The sequence below is a fragment of the Desmodus rotundus genome, chromosome 1, assembly GCF_022682495.2.
Source record: "Desmodus rotundus isolate HL8 chromosome 1, HLdesRot8A.1, whole genome shotgun sequence".
NCBI lineage: Eukaryota > Metazoa > Chordata > Mammalia > Chiroptera > Phyllostomidae > Desmodus > Desmodus rotundus.
Genome location: NC_071387.1, coordinates 47,012,116 through 47,030,252, shown reverse-complemented (window position 1 = coordinate 47,030,252; position 18,137 = coordinate 47,012,116). Strand labels below are relative to the sequence as shown.

Here is an 18,137-nt window from a genome sequence, read left to right as displayed (position 1 = left end):
AGAAAGAAGTTCTCAAGTTGACTGCCTTTGGACTTCATCTGCAACAGCAGTTATTCCTGGCTCTACAACAGACTGCCTTTGAACTCTGACTGCAACTCTTTCCTGAGTCCCTGGCCTGCCAGACTCCACCATCAAATTTAGACTTGCCAAATCCCTACATTCATGTGAGCTGATGGCTTAAAGTAAATCTCTTGATTTACATATGCACACACATTCTATTGGTGCTGTTTTTCTGGAGAACCCTGACTAATGCAACCTATAATAACTACAAAGTATAATTAGTTGTACCTAAATAAAATATATTCCCTAAATCCAAATTACTACAAAAGACATCTTAAATTTTGTTTATTTGCATTGCATTATATGTTTTATTTGCATTGCATCATTTCTGTTTTATTATGTTGAAAGAAAAGAACTCATATTTACTGAATACTGAATACAGTGTATGCCAGTGATTTTCAACCTTTTTCATCTCATGGCACCCATAAACTATTTACTGAAATTCTGGGGCACAGCAAACTATATTTTTTGCTGATCTGACAAAAAATTTTGATAAAAATTTTAGATAAAATTTTGGTTCATTCACACTAGACATCTCTTGCTGTGTTGGCTGTTATCCTTTTTTTAAAATTTGAAAATCTACAGGAAAAGAGGTCAGTGCCCCTGACTGAACAGCATGTTTTAAATATCCTCTCAACTCAAGTGAAAATTGGCTGGTATATGCCAACACCAAACATGTATTAAGTTCTGAACAATACAAAGCAGTATTTTTATTTAATTTATAACTAAGAAAACTCAGCTGCAGATAAGTTTTGTATCTTGTCAGTGATCACTTTGAGAATATGCCTTTTAATTCTTTCTTTGTCAAGTACCCAAATAATCCCTGTCTTTGTATTGTCAGTACATAACTCTGTAACCTAGTTGGGTTTCACATTAAAAGAGAGTTAAAGGAGGGGGACCGATGCGAGGTGCAGAGAATTCTAAGTTTGGAATTAAAGAAATCCACTAATACATGGTTTACCCTATCTGGGCCGTGTGTGTGTGTGTGTGTGTGTGTGTGTGCGTATTAGGTTATTTTGCTATATCAGGTATCATGGATAAAAGTCAAATAGAAGTGTTAGTTTATTAGGTTCCTACTGGGAAGAAAATTGACTGAAGTCAAAATAAATTTTTTATGGGAGATATCAGAATCATTAGAAAATTATCTTACTGTATGTTGGTTAAGATTAATGATGGATATGGCTGGAAAAAGGGAAAGTAATTGTTTTTGGCATAATCTCTATACTAGAAGAGATACCTCTCTTTGCTAGAAGAAAGAAATGAATAAAAATACTTTAAAAAGTGAGCTGTCATGTATATATATATTTAGCTAAAAAGAGGAGTAATTGTGTTTATTACACTTGTTTAACAGGCTGCTATGAAGTTCAGTCCATTTTATATAAAAGAAAGGTACTCTACAAATTAGAAAGGACTTTTCAAATGTTACGTTTTAATATCATTTAACCTTCAGCCTCTGTACATTTTGGTATAGTTTGTAAATGATGACATTTCTGAAGAACTGAGAATTAGAAGTATACCCTAATTTATATACTAAATGTGAGTTACACTGTGAGGCTGTAAGCCCACCACACACGGCTCCCCAGTGAGCACGAGATGATGTTATAATTATATAAATAATTTACTCTAAGCTCTTTCAGTTATCACAGTAATTTTAAAAGAAACGGGGCCCTCATGGATTTCTGTCGTTCCTACCTCATCCAAGAGCGTTACAGCTGTAAGGGCCCTGAACGGTCATGACTGGCACAGTGCAGTCCACAGACCAAGTTCCCCCTGCCCTCGGTTTGTGTACAGACCGTGAGCTAAGAACAGTTTTTACTTTTAAAAATGTTTGAAAACAATGAAAATAAGAATATTTCGTGATGTCACATGAAGTTCAAATATCAGTTTGTCTTTGTTCAAGCTGCTATTAAAAAAAATATCACGGACGGGGTGGCTTATGAAAGCAGAAAGGTATTGCTCACAGTTCCGGAAGTTCGAGATCAGAGTGCCGTAACAGTCGAGTGATGGCCCTCTTCTCCGTGACAGACTTTGCCTTGAATCTTCACACGGTGGAAGGGGCTAGGGAACTCCCTGGAGCCCCTTTCACAAGGCACTGATCCTAGTCTGAAGGGTTCTATCCTCATGACTTAAATCCCTCCCTAACACCCCACCTACTAATGTCCTCACCTGTGGGGAGTCAGAGTGTCAACATACGAATGTTCATATTTTTCAAAATATGAAAAATATCTTGACTATAGCACAGTGTTCATGAATAAGTTCTAATGGGACACAATCACTCTCCTCTGTTCTATGTTGTCTGTGATTGCTTTCTCAAAACACAGTAGCAGAGTTAAATTGTTTTGACAGAGACCGTATAACCCACAAATCCATTTACAGTGTCTTTCATTTTTTAAAAAGTGTGCCAACCCTGATCTAACCCAATTCTGTCATTTATAGATGAGAAAACCGAGGCATTGAAAGGTACAACTATTCTAGGTAACTGAACAAGGATATGAATTAATGCAGTATTAGGGCTAAAATCTAGTTGTTCTATTCATTTTGTCATGTGGAATTTAATAATAAAGATTAGCTTTAATTATACTAATCTTTAGTTAAAATATATAGTCTCTTTGTACTAATTACTGGATTTACCTCAAACTCTTTTGATTGCTCACATCAGCTAACTTCATACAAAAATTCATCTTTATAAAGTAAAATATTTTCATTTATTCATTGAAATGAATTGATATTGTATTATTCTTCAATAGTTCTAAATAGAAGTTATTCTGGAATAAAATATGGGTAAAAATTGAGTATTTTACTTGATATATCAATCAAGTTAAAATATTCTCTGCTTTTAATTCACAAAGTAATAATACATGAAACATTCAAACACTTTCAGAAAAATTGGCCACATTCAATTTTCTTACAAGAGATGATTGACAATAAGATGAGAAGTAATTCCTTAGTCATTTTGTGCAGTGAATAGAACTAGACCAGTTATTTTCCCAAACGTAAGCTAAATTTCAGTCTTTTGTAAAATGAAAAAAAAAAGTGTGTCTAAAGTTAAAGCATACCATTCATATCCCTAGGAAGTCTCTATTGGGTTTCCAGTAAAATCAATTACCTACCCACCCTTTAAAATACATCTTGAAGACAAAATGCTTAAAGCAGTGGTTTTCGGCTGGGGTAATTTCCCCCCCTCCCCCAAAATATATCAATGTCTTGAGACTTTTTCGACTGTCACAATGGGAGATGGGAGGGAGGTCCTCCTGATGTCTTGTAGATAAAGTTAAAAAATATTGCTAATTTGCCTACAGTGCAAAAGACAGCTAGCCCCCACAACAAATATTTATGCAGCCCCAAATATCTGTAGTGCTGAGGTGGGAAAACTCTGTTTAAAGGGAAATCATTAGGCTAGTCCAAAGCATTCGACAACTACGAATTAAACCAGCAGATTCTAAATGTTCAAGTCATCATTTATTCATGAAGTAGCACTATAGAGCAAATATTTTTATGGATGTTAGTATGACAGCTCATTTTTTAAAGTATTTTTATTCATTTCTTTCTTCTAGCAAAGAGATGTATCTCTTCTAGTATAGAGATTATGCCAGAAATAATTACCTTTTTTCCAGCCATCTCCATCAATAACCTTAACCAACATGCAATAAGATAATTTTCTAATGATTCTGATATCCCCCATAAAAAATTTATTTTGACTTTAGTCAATTTGCTTCCCAGTAGGAACCTAATCAACTAACACTTCTATTTGACTTTTATCCAGGATACCTGATATAGCAAAATAACCTAACGTTAAAACATTAAAACACAACCCAGGTCACACTTAAATGGAAATGCCAACATACGGCAATAGGATTGTGTCTACATGGTTATCTCTAGACATTTGCAAACGGCATATTTAAAGGATACAGCAAGAATGGCCCAGCAAGTTTACCAGTGTAGTTTTTCTTTCAATAGTACTTACTCTAATTCATAGTGTAACCCAGCCAACAACATTATTAAAGGTAATATATTTAAGTCTCTTAGAGCACTAAATTAAGGAATGCCCTTTCACCAACATAATTAATACATACAGTAATTTCAATCTCTTTCAGCAAATATTTTCAAAAGAGAGATCTGGTGCCACCCTACTTCCAGCTTCTTCCTTGAGTACGTAGTGGTTATGTATTCAGTTCCTTAACTCAACTTTCCCTTTGGCCAACATACAAAGTGCAGGGTGGGGCAAAAGTAGGTTTACAGTTATAAGTACACAAAACACAGAGTTTATTTGTGAATTATTAGTTATTAACTATTATTTTATTTTCCATATGAACAACTGTAAACCAGCTTTTGCCCAACCCGGTATATCACCTCAAGCTCAAGTGTTCTTTAATTAGACAAAAACCAAGACCCTATAATACCATTCGGTTTTTCTAAGTACTGACTTTGAAGAACTGCATCAAGAGCACAGTTATCCATCTCCTCCAACATTTACGTATTCAAGTGCGATTCATCTAACACTCAAAATGTCTTAGGCTCTCTGCTAAAAGCTGCACACTCTGACTTGTCTAAGACATAATTTTCTGGCTTCAAGAGGATCTTCAGATGCTATAAAAGACCTAATAATGCAGCAACACACTAAAAGCAAAGACAGAAGCACCCACTGACTTTTATGGCCATGCATTTAAAAGAACTTCATCTGGTTTTGGAGACTGAGGGACATTTTACCTGAATTCATCCAGCTCACCTGAGTTAAGTACTAAACTATGGGCAGGAGTTAGGTAGAAGGAGGTGTGGTTCTGATTTTCTGGGCAGTTAAAATAGCTTGTGCAAAAAGCCCAGCTTTAAGGAATTTCATGACTTGAGGAAAGGAAAAACAAAATACGGAAGCAGAGAAGTAAGCAGAGGACAGATCACCAAGGGTCTTAAACAGCAAGGAGCTTAGACTTTATTCTACAGGAGAAGGAGAAATGAAGAGTGTCAACATGGGAGCATCCTGGTCTTACTCTCATTTAAAGTGAACCCTTCTGGTGGCTGTGGGAAGGGTCAATTTAAAGTAGACAGCTGCAGTGTTTTAGGCCCAAGAAAAAGAGACTGATATTGGGAACTAGGAATAGACAGAAGGGGGTGGATCAGACACACGTTTATGAGGCAACCTGAGAGGACTATTTGTTTGATTACATAAGGGTTATGAAAGCAAACAAAGCAAAAGGCATAAGCCCAGGTCTTCCAGTTTTGGCAACTTGGTAAATGGGTGATTCTGGCAATTGGGAAAAGGTATCCAGGAAAAGCAGCATACGTGAGGGAGCTTGTTTACTTGAGCAAGCGCTGAATAATTAGGACAGAGGACAGACTTAGTGCTCTTTGTGGCAAAGTCTTTTTTGCCTTCACCAGGTAAGTATATGATCCCTTAAAGTAAACAAGAGGTTAATATGCCATCTTTTCTTCTAATTCAGGATATTACCTATCTGCTACACATTCTTAGCACCTAAATTGGTTTTCCTGCATGATCCCTTAAGAAACAATTAGGTAAGTCATTCAATGCTCTGTAAATATGGGGACTTTCAAGATGTGGAAAAACCAAACATTATGAGCCTATATGGATTGACAGAAATATTGGGTGCTCAATTTTTAACAATAAAAATTAGATATTGAGGTGTGGTCATGCCAGAGGCATAATTCTAATAAGCCAATATCTCTTTACTAAAATGTCACACTTCAGAAGAGATAGTCTCAACTAATACAACGCATAAGGTTCGTCTGGGTTGCTTGTTAAAATGTAGAACCACACTTTGAAAAACACTCCTTCAAGAGCTCGTTTTGAGGGACAAATCTCCTTCCAAGTAAAGCAATTCGATATATAAAACGTTGCTGTTAATGGATTTATAAACAATAAAGTTCTCCCTTTTCCTGTTTATCATCTACTTGTCTATTAATTAAAAAACCTTGAAAAATCCGTAATTATTTGGAGGAGAAGCAGCAACACTCACCAATGCTATCCCTACACTGCAGTTCGCATGCACATGCCCCTGAAAACAGAGCTAGAGAGGAGCCACTGGCCGGAGAATTCCTACCTGCTTTCAAACATAAGTTTTAAATTAAATGTCACCTTCCTAGGGATTTTTGCTATACCTGCTCCACCCCACCCATCAGTTACGGCATTGTATCTTTCTCACGTGCTCAGGAGCCAAAATTTTTTTTGTTCAGCTCAATTTTCCAATTTTATTATTCACTAGCAGGTATTGTTTTTAAATTTTTTAAAATATACAATTAATTTTAATTTTGAATGTGGTGTTCCAAACAAAAGCCCTGGATGTTCTCTTCCTCTTCCTCCCTGTCCAGAATCCCTTTCTTCTTTAGTTTCTCAAAACTATAGGGTAGAGCAGTTGGGTAGGGGGATCTCTGCCATTGAGGGCATCAGGAATAGCTGCTTTGGTCTTGGCCCCCAAGTGAACTGGCCGCTTCTCACTCGGTGCCATCACATACCTTTGGAATTTATGGGGCCTGCACTTGAGTGACCACTGTAACTCCAAGGGCCATTACAGGGAATGTTAGATAAAGGGGGCAGGATGCGGCAGAATCTTGATCATGGACACTATCTTTGGGAACTCATATCTCCATGTAAATTCAATAGAATAGTAAAATCTAAAATTGTATGTGACATGACTAAAAAAAATCATGAAAATAGGCAGAGAAATATGTAAACAAAAATTTAAAAATACAGACAAACATTCCTTCAGATTATCATGTTAGTTCATCTACAAACCAAAACAGGGCAGCTGAACTCAATTTGCTTCTCTACCTGTAAATAATCTTTCATGACTAAATTTTGAAAACCCACGAACTGTTTACTTAAAAGCTTTTACTCTCGCTATTGACGAACACATGATCTGTTCTGCCCAGATGCCAGCATAAAAGAGAAGGCATTTGATCGGGTTTTTCCTTCTCTCAGCTCAATCCATGGAAGCTTTTCTCAATGTGTGGTCCTTCCGAGAGCTATTCACAACGGAATCACTGGGACAGCTTGTTGAAATGTGGAGTCCTGGGCCTACCACTGACCTACTGAATCAGCACCCCTGGGTTGGGCTTTAATGTTTACTTTGCCTATGAGCTCCCCAAGTGATTCCTAAGCATTCTTAGGATTTTATATATCATTCACATGTTTGTTTAGTCCTTTACTCTTCAATAAACATTTGCTGAATACTTTTGTCAGCCACAGTCTTTAAAATGTTTTGTGTTAGATAATGGAGAAGGAAAAAGGACGTGATCTGGTTGCCTGTAAATGAGCTCGGGGCCAGTTCAGTTCCACCAAGGGATGGAGGGAGGGGGGATGTGAAGCCACTGCGGGCCGAGGCAGTGCTCGCTTTCCCTGCAGGAAGTCATCCACCAGGAAGGCAGACCCTTTCCCTGGAGACCAACATTGACCCATATTACTGTGGCTCCACAGTCATCGCAGACCTAGGTGACCCTGGACTTGGACCTCCCAGCTACATCCTCCCTCATTCCCCGGTGACCACACACTTTCATTCTTTCCTCCACAAAGAGGGCATCAGAAGACAGAGCTCTCCGGAGGGACAGGAGGGTTTCTTGTTGCCTCAGGAATTTCCTTCAGGCTGCCCGAGGAACATTTCACAAAAAGGCAAGTCTCGTGGTCACTGTTCAGCAGTCTGAGTAGAAGCCACCATTTGAAACACACCAGATACATTTTCTCTGTCCGGGGTTTTAGTCTGGACACATTTTCTTCCCTTTCTCTCATTGTGTTCAAGGGAATCTGAGGCTGGCATACTGAGATGAAGAGACAAAAGTTTCTTTATTATTAGGCCCTTAAATTTTCCCCTAATAATACAGTGTGTTTTCCTAAAAACAATTTGTTCTTCAAGTTTTCCATCTTTAAGGCACTTAGTGGAATTGGTTCCTAACAAGTTCCCCAACCTCACTCACCACCATTCACCAGCACATCCAGATATATTAGGTATGTGCTTCTGCTCTTGCTGTACAAACTGGCTCATTGCTATTATTTTACCTGCCATGGAAAGATTCAGTATTTTAGATATGTAAGGGAGACTTTGAAAGTCCTAAATTTAAAACGCAAATTTAAACGAATCTCAATATAATTGTTTTCTAAGAGAACATGAAAGGAAGTCAGTTTCTGGAATGCCTACATAAACTGCAGAAAACACAGCCAATTCATTTCATCATTAGGTTATCGCTATGTTTAAGAGACAATATAATGGATATTGATTACCATTATATGGAATTACAGAAGTAGAAAACACCGGTACTTGGGCAGAATCGGTGATCTAATTGCCTAACTTGATCACTATTCTTTGCATTATTTCCCTTGTGTTACCCAGTTTACTTCCATTAATCCCTTGGATAACCTAAAAGAGAGATCAGAGAAAAAAAAATAAAATTCTGAGTTGTTTTTTTATACTGGATTCCAAAATATTGGGAGTTTAATATGCATTAAGAGTTGTTTTATAAGAAGTCAGGGTATAAATTGCAAAAGAACAATCTAAGAAAATTAGAAGTGATATTACTGAATATATACGATGTACTTCAAAGAGGTCCTCTACCAAACATTCAGTGGGATATGGAATGATACGGAATTATATTTCTTACTTTTATCTCAATCCCATCAGAATCAGTGATGTACTTTTTCTAGCTCACAAAAGAACTACAAAGTGAGAAGTTCTGTCCTTTCTTCTCAGGACCTTTATCCTCAGACAGTGGGACCACCATCCAACCAGGTGACAAAAAGAGAAATTGAGAAGTTATCCTATATTCTTCTTTCCAACACAGGTAATCAATTCACTAAGGCCCTTTTAACTTTACCTCCATTACTATTGCCTTAGCCCAGGTCCTCATCAATTCTCCAGGCTTCTAATCTAATCTCTTGGCTTTCAGGCCCACCACCTCCCATCCATTCTAGACATCAAACCCAGAGCACTGTACCTAATACCCGAATTGGGTGGTTACCTCCTTGCTCAAACCCCTTTAATGACACTCTGGAGCTTCAGGATAATGGTCAAATGCCTTAGCTTGGTAGACAAGGCCCTCTATGATTTAAACCCTGTTGACTATTCTAGTCTCTCTTCTATGTTAATATCTAATCCAGTTTAACTGTTTTTAGCCCCAATTAAGTATTCTCTTCAATGCCCACAGAGCACGGCAAGCTTCATTACAGGAAATCACAACATTGGATCTAAGTCAAGGACACCAAGCTACCAAGACGTTAAGTAACTTATCCAAGGTCACACAGCTGGTTAGGAACACAATGGAATTAGAACCCAGTGTTTAACCTTAACTCTTTCCTTAATGTCTTTCTAACATTGCTCAAAGTGGGCAGAGTCACACTGTTTCCCAGAGTAAAACTTTGAAAATCCTAATATCATATAATCCTTTGATCTTCATTAACAAACTGGCTTTACTATGTATATACAAAATCTGCTACAAGTACAGAGCTTTCCGTTCACCCAATGCAACCTAATTTTCAGAAGCCTTCCCTTTAGTAAGTCCACCAAGACTTCAATCCAGAGAAAGCTCTCTGCCCTAAGATTAATCTTCAACTTCAACATGTTACCCAAATAAAATCTCCCAAATAAGACAATGGCAGAGGCAGATCTGACAATGAATATACGCTAAGTACTGCCTGTCACTGAAATAAACTTGACTTTTTGTGATTAATAGCAAGATGAAATCTTGAAACACATAATAAGAATAAAGCAAACAACCAAAGAGAAATATCTTGGAAGGGGTCCTCTTTGAAATCTATTTGTTATAAAACAGCTTTTGTCTTTTGGCTACCATCATCAGGCGCCTATTCAGATATTCATTTTGAAATCGTATATCCAAATGCTGTCCCAAATTCAAAATCCGAGTTGGTTGGCATGTTCAAACTTTGCTCTGAGATGGACAACACAACAAATGAGGTGTTTTCAGAAGGAATAAGTAGTGCGCCCCAACATTCACTGGGCTAATTCATACTTCAGCTGATGGCCTCCCCCTTCTGATTCTTTAGTATCCTGTTTCTATTAGGAAATGAGAAATACAGGAAACAGGATTATGGAGCCATTTCCAAACATGAGCATGGTACTGAAAAAGTTAGCAAAGAAACACAGATTTTCAAGGAAAGGATGGGGAGGGAAGTTGGCTTGAGCCCAGTCTGTCAGAAACATTAGTGATCTGAGTTTACTGAAGTCTGGCCATGTCATCATGCCCTGCACTGCACTTACGGACGAGTCAGGGCACTAGGAAGGGCAAATTATATCAGGAAAACGCTTGGAAGAGGGACAAAAATTACCTGTTGAATAAGAGAATTTGGTTTGTTATCTTTGATTTCAACAGACTCTTGGATACCCAGAGAATCCATCCATCAAATCAATGGTGGTGGGAGGGTGGGGGAGATAGAACTAGAGACTGTGAGGAGAGGGAGGGAGGGAGCAGAAAGTAAGGAAAGAATAGTAAGAATTACCATTATTAAATATTTAATTTCTGGGCTAAGCCAGGAAGAACATTGACCAAAAGATGCAAAGGATTACTCAGGAATTTTCATTTTAATAGAACTATAAAAACCAGGCAAGTGTACATAGGGACGAGTGAAACAAACAGGGCAGCAACAACCCAGAGGGGGGAAATATTACATAACATTCACATCTGGAATGTCAATACTATAATTACTCATATACAAAAGCAGTTTTAATATCTTTCTAAGTATTGCTGAAATTATTTATCACTTTATTTTTTTTTATTTCTTTTTTTTATCCTCATCCGAGGACATTTTTTCATTGCCTTTATAGAGAGAGGATGGTGGGGGAGAGAGGGAGGGAGGGAGAGAGAGAGAGAGAATATCGATCATTTGCCTTCTCTTCTCACCCCGACCAGGGATCAAACTCTCAACCTGAGTATGTCCCCTGACTGGGAATCAAACCTGCAGCTTTTCAGTCTACAGGAGTACACTCCAAACAACTGAGCCACACTTGCCAGAGCACTTTATTATTATTTTTTGAGAGACTGAAATGTGCTGTATATCAGAAGTCTCCTAGGATAGCTATGATCTTTAAAAAATCCAGATGTGATTTGGAAAAGAAGTTCTCTAGTAAAACACATCCTGTCTTTTGCATATTGAGAAAATTGGAAGGGTACTGCTTCGTTGGATGAATTGCTATAAAGCACCATGTTAATAAAGGGTGTTAATAAAAGATGGTAGGGTTCAGCTGTGTGCCAACAACATATTGGTGTAGTATTGATGATGTCTGCTGATAAATAGCATGGGCAGTACTTTCAATTAAAAATATGACAGGTTTTCAAAAAATAATCTAAGACAGACACTTCCTTTTTGGTTTTGTGGCATGTAAATGGTGAACAGCATTTCCCATTAAACAACTAGAATGTTAATTAATTAATTCCTATTGAGGGTGATATGTACACACCTGTTAAGATCATTGTGTAAGTTAAAAAGCATCATTTTAGGGTAAAGCCAATGACTGGCTTTAACTGAAAAATGCTTCCTATTGTACATCAAATTGCTAGAACCAATTTCCACTATCATAGTTGGATTTGCCAAGACATGCTTTGCCCCAGACCCTTGGTTTGGTACTGATTCTGGAGGAAAATTTACATTCATTTGTTAGTTCCCTGGTCTCATTCTTTTTCATGCCCTATCACACATGTGGTTCCAATACACTTATATCCAAGGAAAAGCACTTATATCCAAGAAAGGTTCTCTCCCATTCCCCATCTTCAAACCTGCTTTTCCTCCTGAATACTCTTTTAGAGAAGAAAACCATCACCATGACAACGATATGATGGGGGTTTGTATAGGACGTGGGGGTAGTTTGTATTGAACAGAATAAGGAAAACTCAGAAGGTGGGTAATAAATACTCTATTGTGAAAAGCCACTTAGTTTTACGGAACTGTCCACATCAAACTTGACTCAACCAGAACACTGCCTGGGGGTGGGGGTGGGGGTGGGCGGGGGCACACGTTGCAAGTGTATTCTGTTCAGGGCTAACTCTTTCATCTTTCATTGTGGCTGGTTGGACTCAATGTCCAGTGGTTATTAAATCAAAATATCATATTAATATGGAAAAGAGAACTTTACCTTGCCTTTTTAACTTCTAATGGCTGTGGGATATCCAGACATTAGCACTTTTCCAAAATAAATGTTACCATATTCTCATTTTCTGGGGGGAAAAATACGTGCTTTCTGTACCTTTTAAATTTCATTTGTATTTGTTTCCCTACAAGGCAGATGATGAAGGCAAATGATTATGGAGTTATGGGGGCTTCTTTAGTACCTTTAATGTATTTGCTTCTACAAAAAGGAGCGCTGCAGACACAAGGTAGCAATCCCAGCCCAGGTGTAGTACCATTCTTTTGTGTATCTCAGAGCTTGAGAGAGAGCTCGACGCATACATTTAGTATATATTTAATAATACTTTCCCACTACTGACTTCTCTTAGGAGACTAAAATTATCATGCTGCTTAAAAAAAAAAAGAACAAGAACACCAAAAAAAGTCACAATCTCCTGAGGTTCATTCTTTGTCTTTACCTGAGCAACCACCTAAGGACACAGGACTTTTAAAATAATGAGGAGAATCCTTTGTTCTCTCAGGTTCCATTTAAAGGGAAAGTGGGTCGAAGGGCTTCCCCTGGGAAGGGGGGAAAAAAACAAACAAACCCTGGAGCCAAACACAGGCGAGTAAAAGATTTCACTCCCATTACTGCTCCCACCCTCCGGAAGAAGTTAATTAATTCTATTTAAGGGATATTTGGGAGGGGTAGGGGGAAGCACTCAGGAAGCCCATTTTCTGGACTATAATCTTGTTCTCTAATGTGGCTCAGCCCATCCTCTCCTCCCTGACACCATGGAGTAGGGCACACTGGAAACCTCTCTCAAGCCACGGGCAACAGAGCCAGTATTGCATGCATTTCTGCTCCCCCAAATGTGTGCCCTGGCCCAAGTGTGAAGTTGGGTATTGACACCTGAAAAGCACAGTTAGAGCCATTGAAAGCAGCAAGTTACAGTACCTTAAGAAGTCTGACAGATGGGAGAAAGGCTGCGTGGCACAGCTTCCGGATGGTCCAGTTTAGGGGTCGAGGAGCATCAGTCTGATTCATGACCCCTTCAAAATTCCACCGGAAAAAACAGAAACTGCACACCTGAGCAATGCCTAGAAAATAAATGGTCCCCCACGCCCCTGGCATCCCATGGTCATGTCCACATCTGCAAATTCCATTAGGGCAGAGGCTTCCTGGAACTTGGGAGACTAGTCAAGTGGCGGTGCCTGAGCCACTGAACCTTCTTGAGAAAGCCACCTCCCCTCTGCCTGCAGCCGTGCTCATGCATACCAAATGTGGCTGAATGGAGGCACACTGCCTGCTGCTTCGGGAAGCGGATGCACGGTTTTGAAGGAGAGGGGCAGCCTGCAGGAAACAGCCTGTGGTCGGAGTCAGAGCAGCCTGCTCAGAATGCGCGCTCCCTCTCCCGCTCTCCTCCCCGTAAACGCAGGGCAGGCATTGGGGGAGAACCCGGGCCATTTGCTCTGCTCGCTCGGTTTGGGGGGGAGCCAGGAAGAGAGGACAAGGGAACATCAATAAAGCCAGAATGGGGAACTTGCACTTTCTTGCACAAAGCATCTTTGAGGGGCTGGAAACTGGCACAGGGGGAGGGGCTCGGACACAGGGAGAAGGGATGACTCCGAATGATAAGATAAACACTTCCCTTTTGATTTTTGTGACAGAATAAATTGAGAGCTATTGTCAAATGGATCTATACTAAAAAGGATCTCTGTCGTGTTCTGGGCTTTTTATTAACCGTGATTGACGGTCCTCACCCTGATATAAACATCAGATAGATGACAAGCGGCAGAAAGAAAAGCAAACTAACACACACCAGGAACTGCGAGTTATCCCTTTCATAGAAAGCCGTGTGAACTAATCCACGTTTGGCTTATCTTTCAAATGTGGCACTTTCTAAATCGGGGGTTATCCCCTTCTGGAAAGCTACTTGATACTCCTTCCCTCTGACAAAATTTTAACCCCTGAGGTACCAATTGGAATGCTTTCTCTAAAAGATGGAGTTTCCTGAAGCATGGATACACACCCCCATCGTTTTCCAGGGAGATCTTTAAGAGAGAATTGCTGTGTTGGCGTATATAGTCTTTAGATATCCCGTGGTGAGAGAATAAAGGGGAACTTTTCAATTTGAAGGTAGAAATTGGATCATTTCACTTACAGTAGTGAAGTTTGCTGGTTGGGCAGTTGAATTCCCCTGTGACTCCAGGCATCAGAACTCAGTGGGCGCAGCTGTCCAATTGCTGCCCTGGAGAATTCCCACATCCTTAAAGCATTGGCATCTTATTTTTCCTTCCTATGTCCCTCCACATGACTATACTGATTTTCTATTTTCAATTAACTTGAAGAGACTGGTAAATCCCAGATTTACAACAACTGTGTATTCTGGAGCAGAATGGGGGAGGTAAGCGCAGATGTGAAACACAGGAACGCTGATGTAACTCAGAACTTGGGAGAGCGTGGATCCTCCCAGGGGCGTAAGGAACACCTGACGTACCGCATGACAACGCTACCTCCCTCCCAGTGGTCCTGTGTTCCACATCTAAGGACGCTACGGCAGAAAATCTAGTCCATTGGTGGAATCCAGACGTTTAAATGGCCTTGTATAGTAGAACCCATGCATCTGAATATCTTCTATTAAACAAGGTTACTTTAATAGACCCCCCCACACAGTAAGTTCATTTGCTGTCACCATTCTACTTTCACAAAGGAGTAAAGGTGGCTGTAAAGTAATAAGAGCTGACACATCAGGCATTGTGCTAGGCATGCTACGTGCGTTACACAAGTTCATGTCAATGGCCACCGTATGAAGCAGATGCTATTGTCATAGCCCCATTTCCCAGAGTAAGCAACTGAGGTCTTCAGAAATTAGCAATGGGCCTCAAACACACTGCAATTGAAACAGGTCTCCAGGCTACAAAGATAAATTCTCTCTTCTCTCCGATTTCGTTCATAATTAAGGGGGCCACAGCAGTAAAGCCACTGTCTCGTTTCCTGTTGTTTTAACCTTATAAAAGCGGTAGTGTGACAGATCTCGAAGAAGAACTGGTCAGCATTTCTTTCCGATTATTTCTTTGGTATGACATTGATGTGGTGGTTAACACTGTGAATTGTGAAATCAGGCTGCATGGTTCAAATTCTAATTTGGACCCTGGCCTTGGGCAGTTTACTCACCTACTCCATGCCTTAGAGTCCTCATCTATTAAATGGAGATAAAAATAAAATCACTCACCTCTGGGTGTTATGACGAGTAATGAGCCAATACCAGTGAAGGACTGAGAACAGTGCCTGGCACATACTAAGTCCCTTATACCATGATTTATCCCCTACGCAGCATGCACTGATATCGAGGACAGAAACCACTGATAATTTCCAGTAAGCGCAAGTGTGCATACTTACAGTACCAGGTAATGAAGTCAAGCAGGACAGATTAAAGCTAAATGCTCCTGATGAGCCACCATGAGTTTAATAAATGGGGTAGAGAGGCAGGTGGGAGACTATGCAGGCAGTGTGTGTTTCCTCATGCTGTATTGCAGAGTGGTGCTCATCAGATCACAAGCTGTTGCCTTTAGTTAGCCTACAAGGCTCCAGCCTTTCTAAGCTATTAAATGCTATTAAGTGGTTCCGCTGCGGTCGTGAGAAGTCTGCTCCACGAAAACGCTAAAACACTGCAGTTGCCACTCCCCTGCTCTTCATGGTGCCAATATGTTAAAACCCCACAAAAATGACGGCACCATTTTGACAACACACAGCCTTTGATCCCCCTAGTCCCTTTAATTTTTACTGAGTGAATTTGGTCAAAGAGACTAGTTAGGAACTCTGTGGAATGGGGAAGTGCGGGGATTCACAGCCCTCTCTAACATCAATTAGAGGAGAGATGCACAAAACCTCCAGAGAACTGATTGGGAGATTACACTGCAAAACAGGTAAAGAGTAAAGAAGGACAATGCGTGAGAGGGTTTTGTTTTGCTTTTTTCTTCCATTGTTGGGGTAGTTTGTGCCAGAATTGTTTGCTATCAAAACATCTAAAGCAGGGTTTTCAGGATTCCCTACCCCCACCTTTTAGGAAAGGGTATTTTCACATAGAATGGTGCCTCCCTGAGTTTTAGAGAACAGTCCAGTGAGGAAAGAATAGAGAAGCAAGCCTAGCCCCAAAAGTTAGCATCTTATACATTCAAAACGCTTCTTTACAAATTTTATGACTGTGGATGTTTATAAATCTACAGAACACATCTAGCAGGCTTAAAAGTCTGGCCTGACCATATTAGCTCTCAGTATCCTAAAACATAGCAAACCCAGCACATCAGATCTCTGCACTTCAAAGCCTGCCGTGAACGAGCTAACTGTCTCCCGTGCTACGGAAGCCTGTTTCCCACTGGTCATCACCACGTTTTATTTCCCACTTAAATGATGCCAAATTTAAGAGCCATGGTAGGATTGAACTTCCTCAATGCTGATAATAAGCCACGGTATAGACATTTCACATTCTTTCCTTTTGAAAACCATGTTCCCTCTCTTTAAACACACCACGGCAGCCTCAGGGTAGCATCGCACCACTTTGCACACTGTCTTCCTTCATAGCCCTTAGATGTAAAAGAAGCTGACCCGGGAAGACCTAAGGAACAGAAAAGAAATGACACAGCGACCAGGTACTCCCAAAGCCTCCTGCTAAAATGTTTTCTGTTCACAACACTCAAAAATATTCCAGTGTAATTGCTCACAGTTTGTTACTATAACACTGGAATTCAGAGGTACCTGGGTGTTAACTGAACAGACATTTCGAGGACCTAGCACATGAGTGTAGTATACACAGTGGAGAGGAACAATATTTAGGCATCTCAGGAAAATATCAGGACCAGCCCAATGATGAGCCTTTGTACGTGCATCACTTCGTTTGCCTCTGTATTTTATAATCCAGCATTAGCATCTTGCTTGCTGTATGACTGACATCCGTTATTAGCTTTGTTGTGTTTGAAATTCACCATTTTATCAGAAATTAATTTGTGTTATGAACTCTATGGCAATTTATTAATTTTTGGTCAAAAAAGCATGGCTTTCCTGTTTCTTCCCTTTAACTGTACTCAAATAAAGCTATAAATGTTTTGGAAATTTTAGAGGCTTCTACAATATTTTCAAAAATATTAAATATCTTTATAGATTCCATTGACCTAAAGAACAGGTCTTAGTTATTTCCAATAAGTTATTCCTGAAATAGATAAAATAACTTCCTTTCTTTACTTATTTTTTCCCTTTTGGCATCTTTTATGAGTAATAGATTCTAAGGTACATTAAAATCTGTCAAAATAAGTGACTCAAATTGTTAGGCAGCTTAAACAGCATTTACCCTGTGTAAAAAGAAAAGACCTCAGAACGGTTGTCTACTGTGTCTTCGCCATAGTACTGGAATCTCACCACCTGCTTCCCTGACTGCTGCCCAACACCCGCCCCCCTCCACGAACACCTGCAGTGACAGAGAGCAGGTGAGATTTTGAGGCAGCCTATTCTGTGGTTGGACAGCTGGAGTTGACAGAAAGTTTTTCCTAAAACGGAAGTAAAATGTGCCTCCCTGTAACCTCCAAGTCGAGTTTCTCCTCTAGAGAACGCTTCTCCAAATGTATAATGACAGGCAACAAGCGCCACTCAAACCTCCTCTTCTCTGCATTGGACATCGTGGACCTTAAATCCTTCTGTACATGTTGAAGTATAGTTATTTAAAACCCTCCTCAGGGCTAGAGTCAATAATATGTTACAGGGCACTTTAAATATAATAGTGTCTAATCCTCTGAAATCCTTTGACGTCTCATAAATTCCTTTAGGGGACTTCAAGAGGAAGCTCACTAGTAATTTAGCTTCTTTTAAAAATTTTCTTCATGAAGGTTATGCAACTTCAGTTTAAGTAATAGCTGATCCCCGCTGCCCCACCCCACACACTCAAAGCAAGTGTGCCAAAGAGAACCTCTTTTCTGCAAAATGACCTCCATTGTATCTGAAGCCAGAACACTTATAATTTTCCTTCCT

The 18,137-nt window shown here is 39.7% G+C and overlaps 1 protein-coding gene across 13 annotated transcripts in view; it reads right to left on the bottom strand.

Annotated features, from left to right (window-relative positions):
- TRPM3 (transient receptor potential cation channel subfamily M member 3) overlaps positions 1-13,494 on the bottom strand; it is a 495,102-nt gene extending 481,608 nt beyond the window's left edge. For 8 of the 13 annotated variants that reach the window (XM_053923757.2, XM_053923761.2, XM_053923767.2 and 5 more), the window contains exon 1: positions 13,074-13,397. In XM_053923757.2, the coding sequence (XP_053779732.1) occupies positions 13,074-13,250 (177 nt within the window). In that variant the 5' untranslated portion in view covers positions 13,251-13,397. Of the gene's footprint in view, positions 1-13,073 lie in introns of all 13 variants that reach the window. The other 5 variants (XM_053923808.2, XM_053923764.2, XM_053923777.2 and 2 more) reach the window with 5 other exon arrangements.
- Between the last annotated feature and the right edge of the window lie 4,643 nt (positions 13,495-18,137).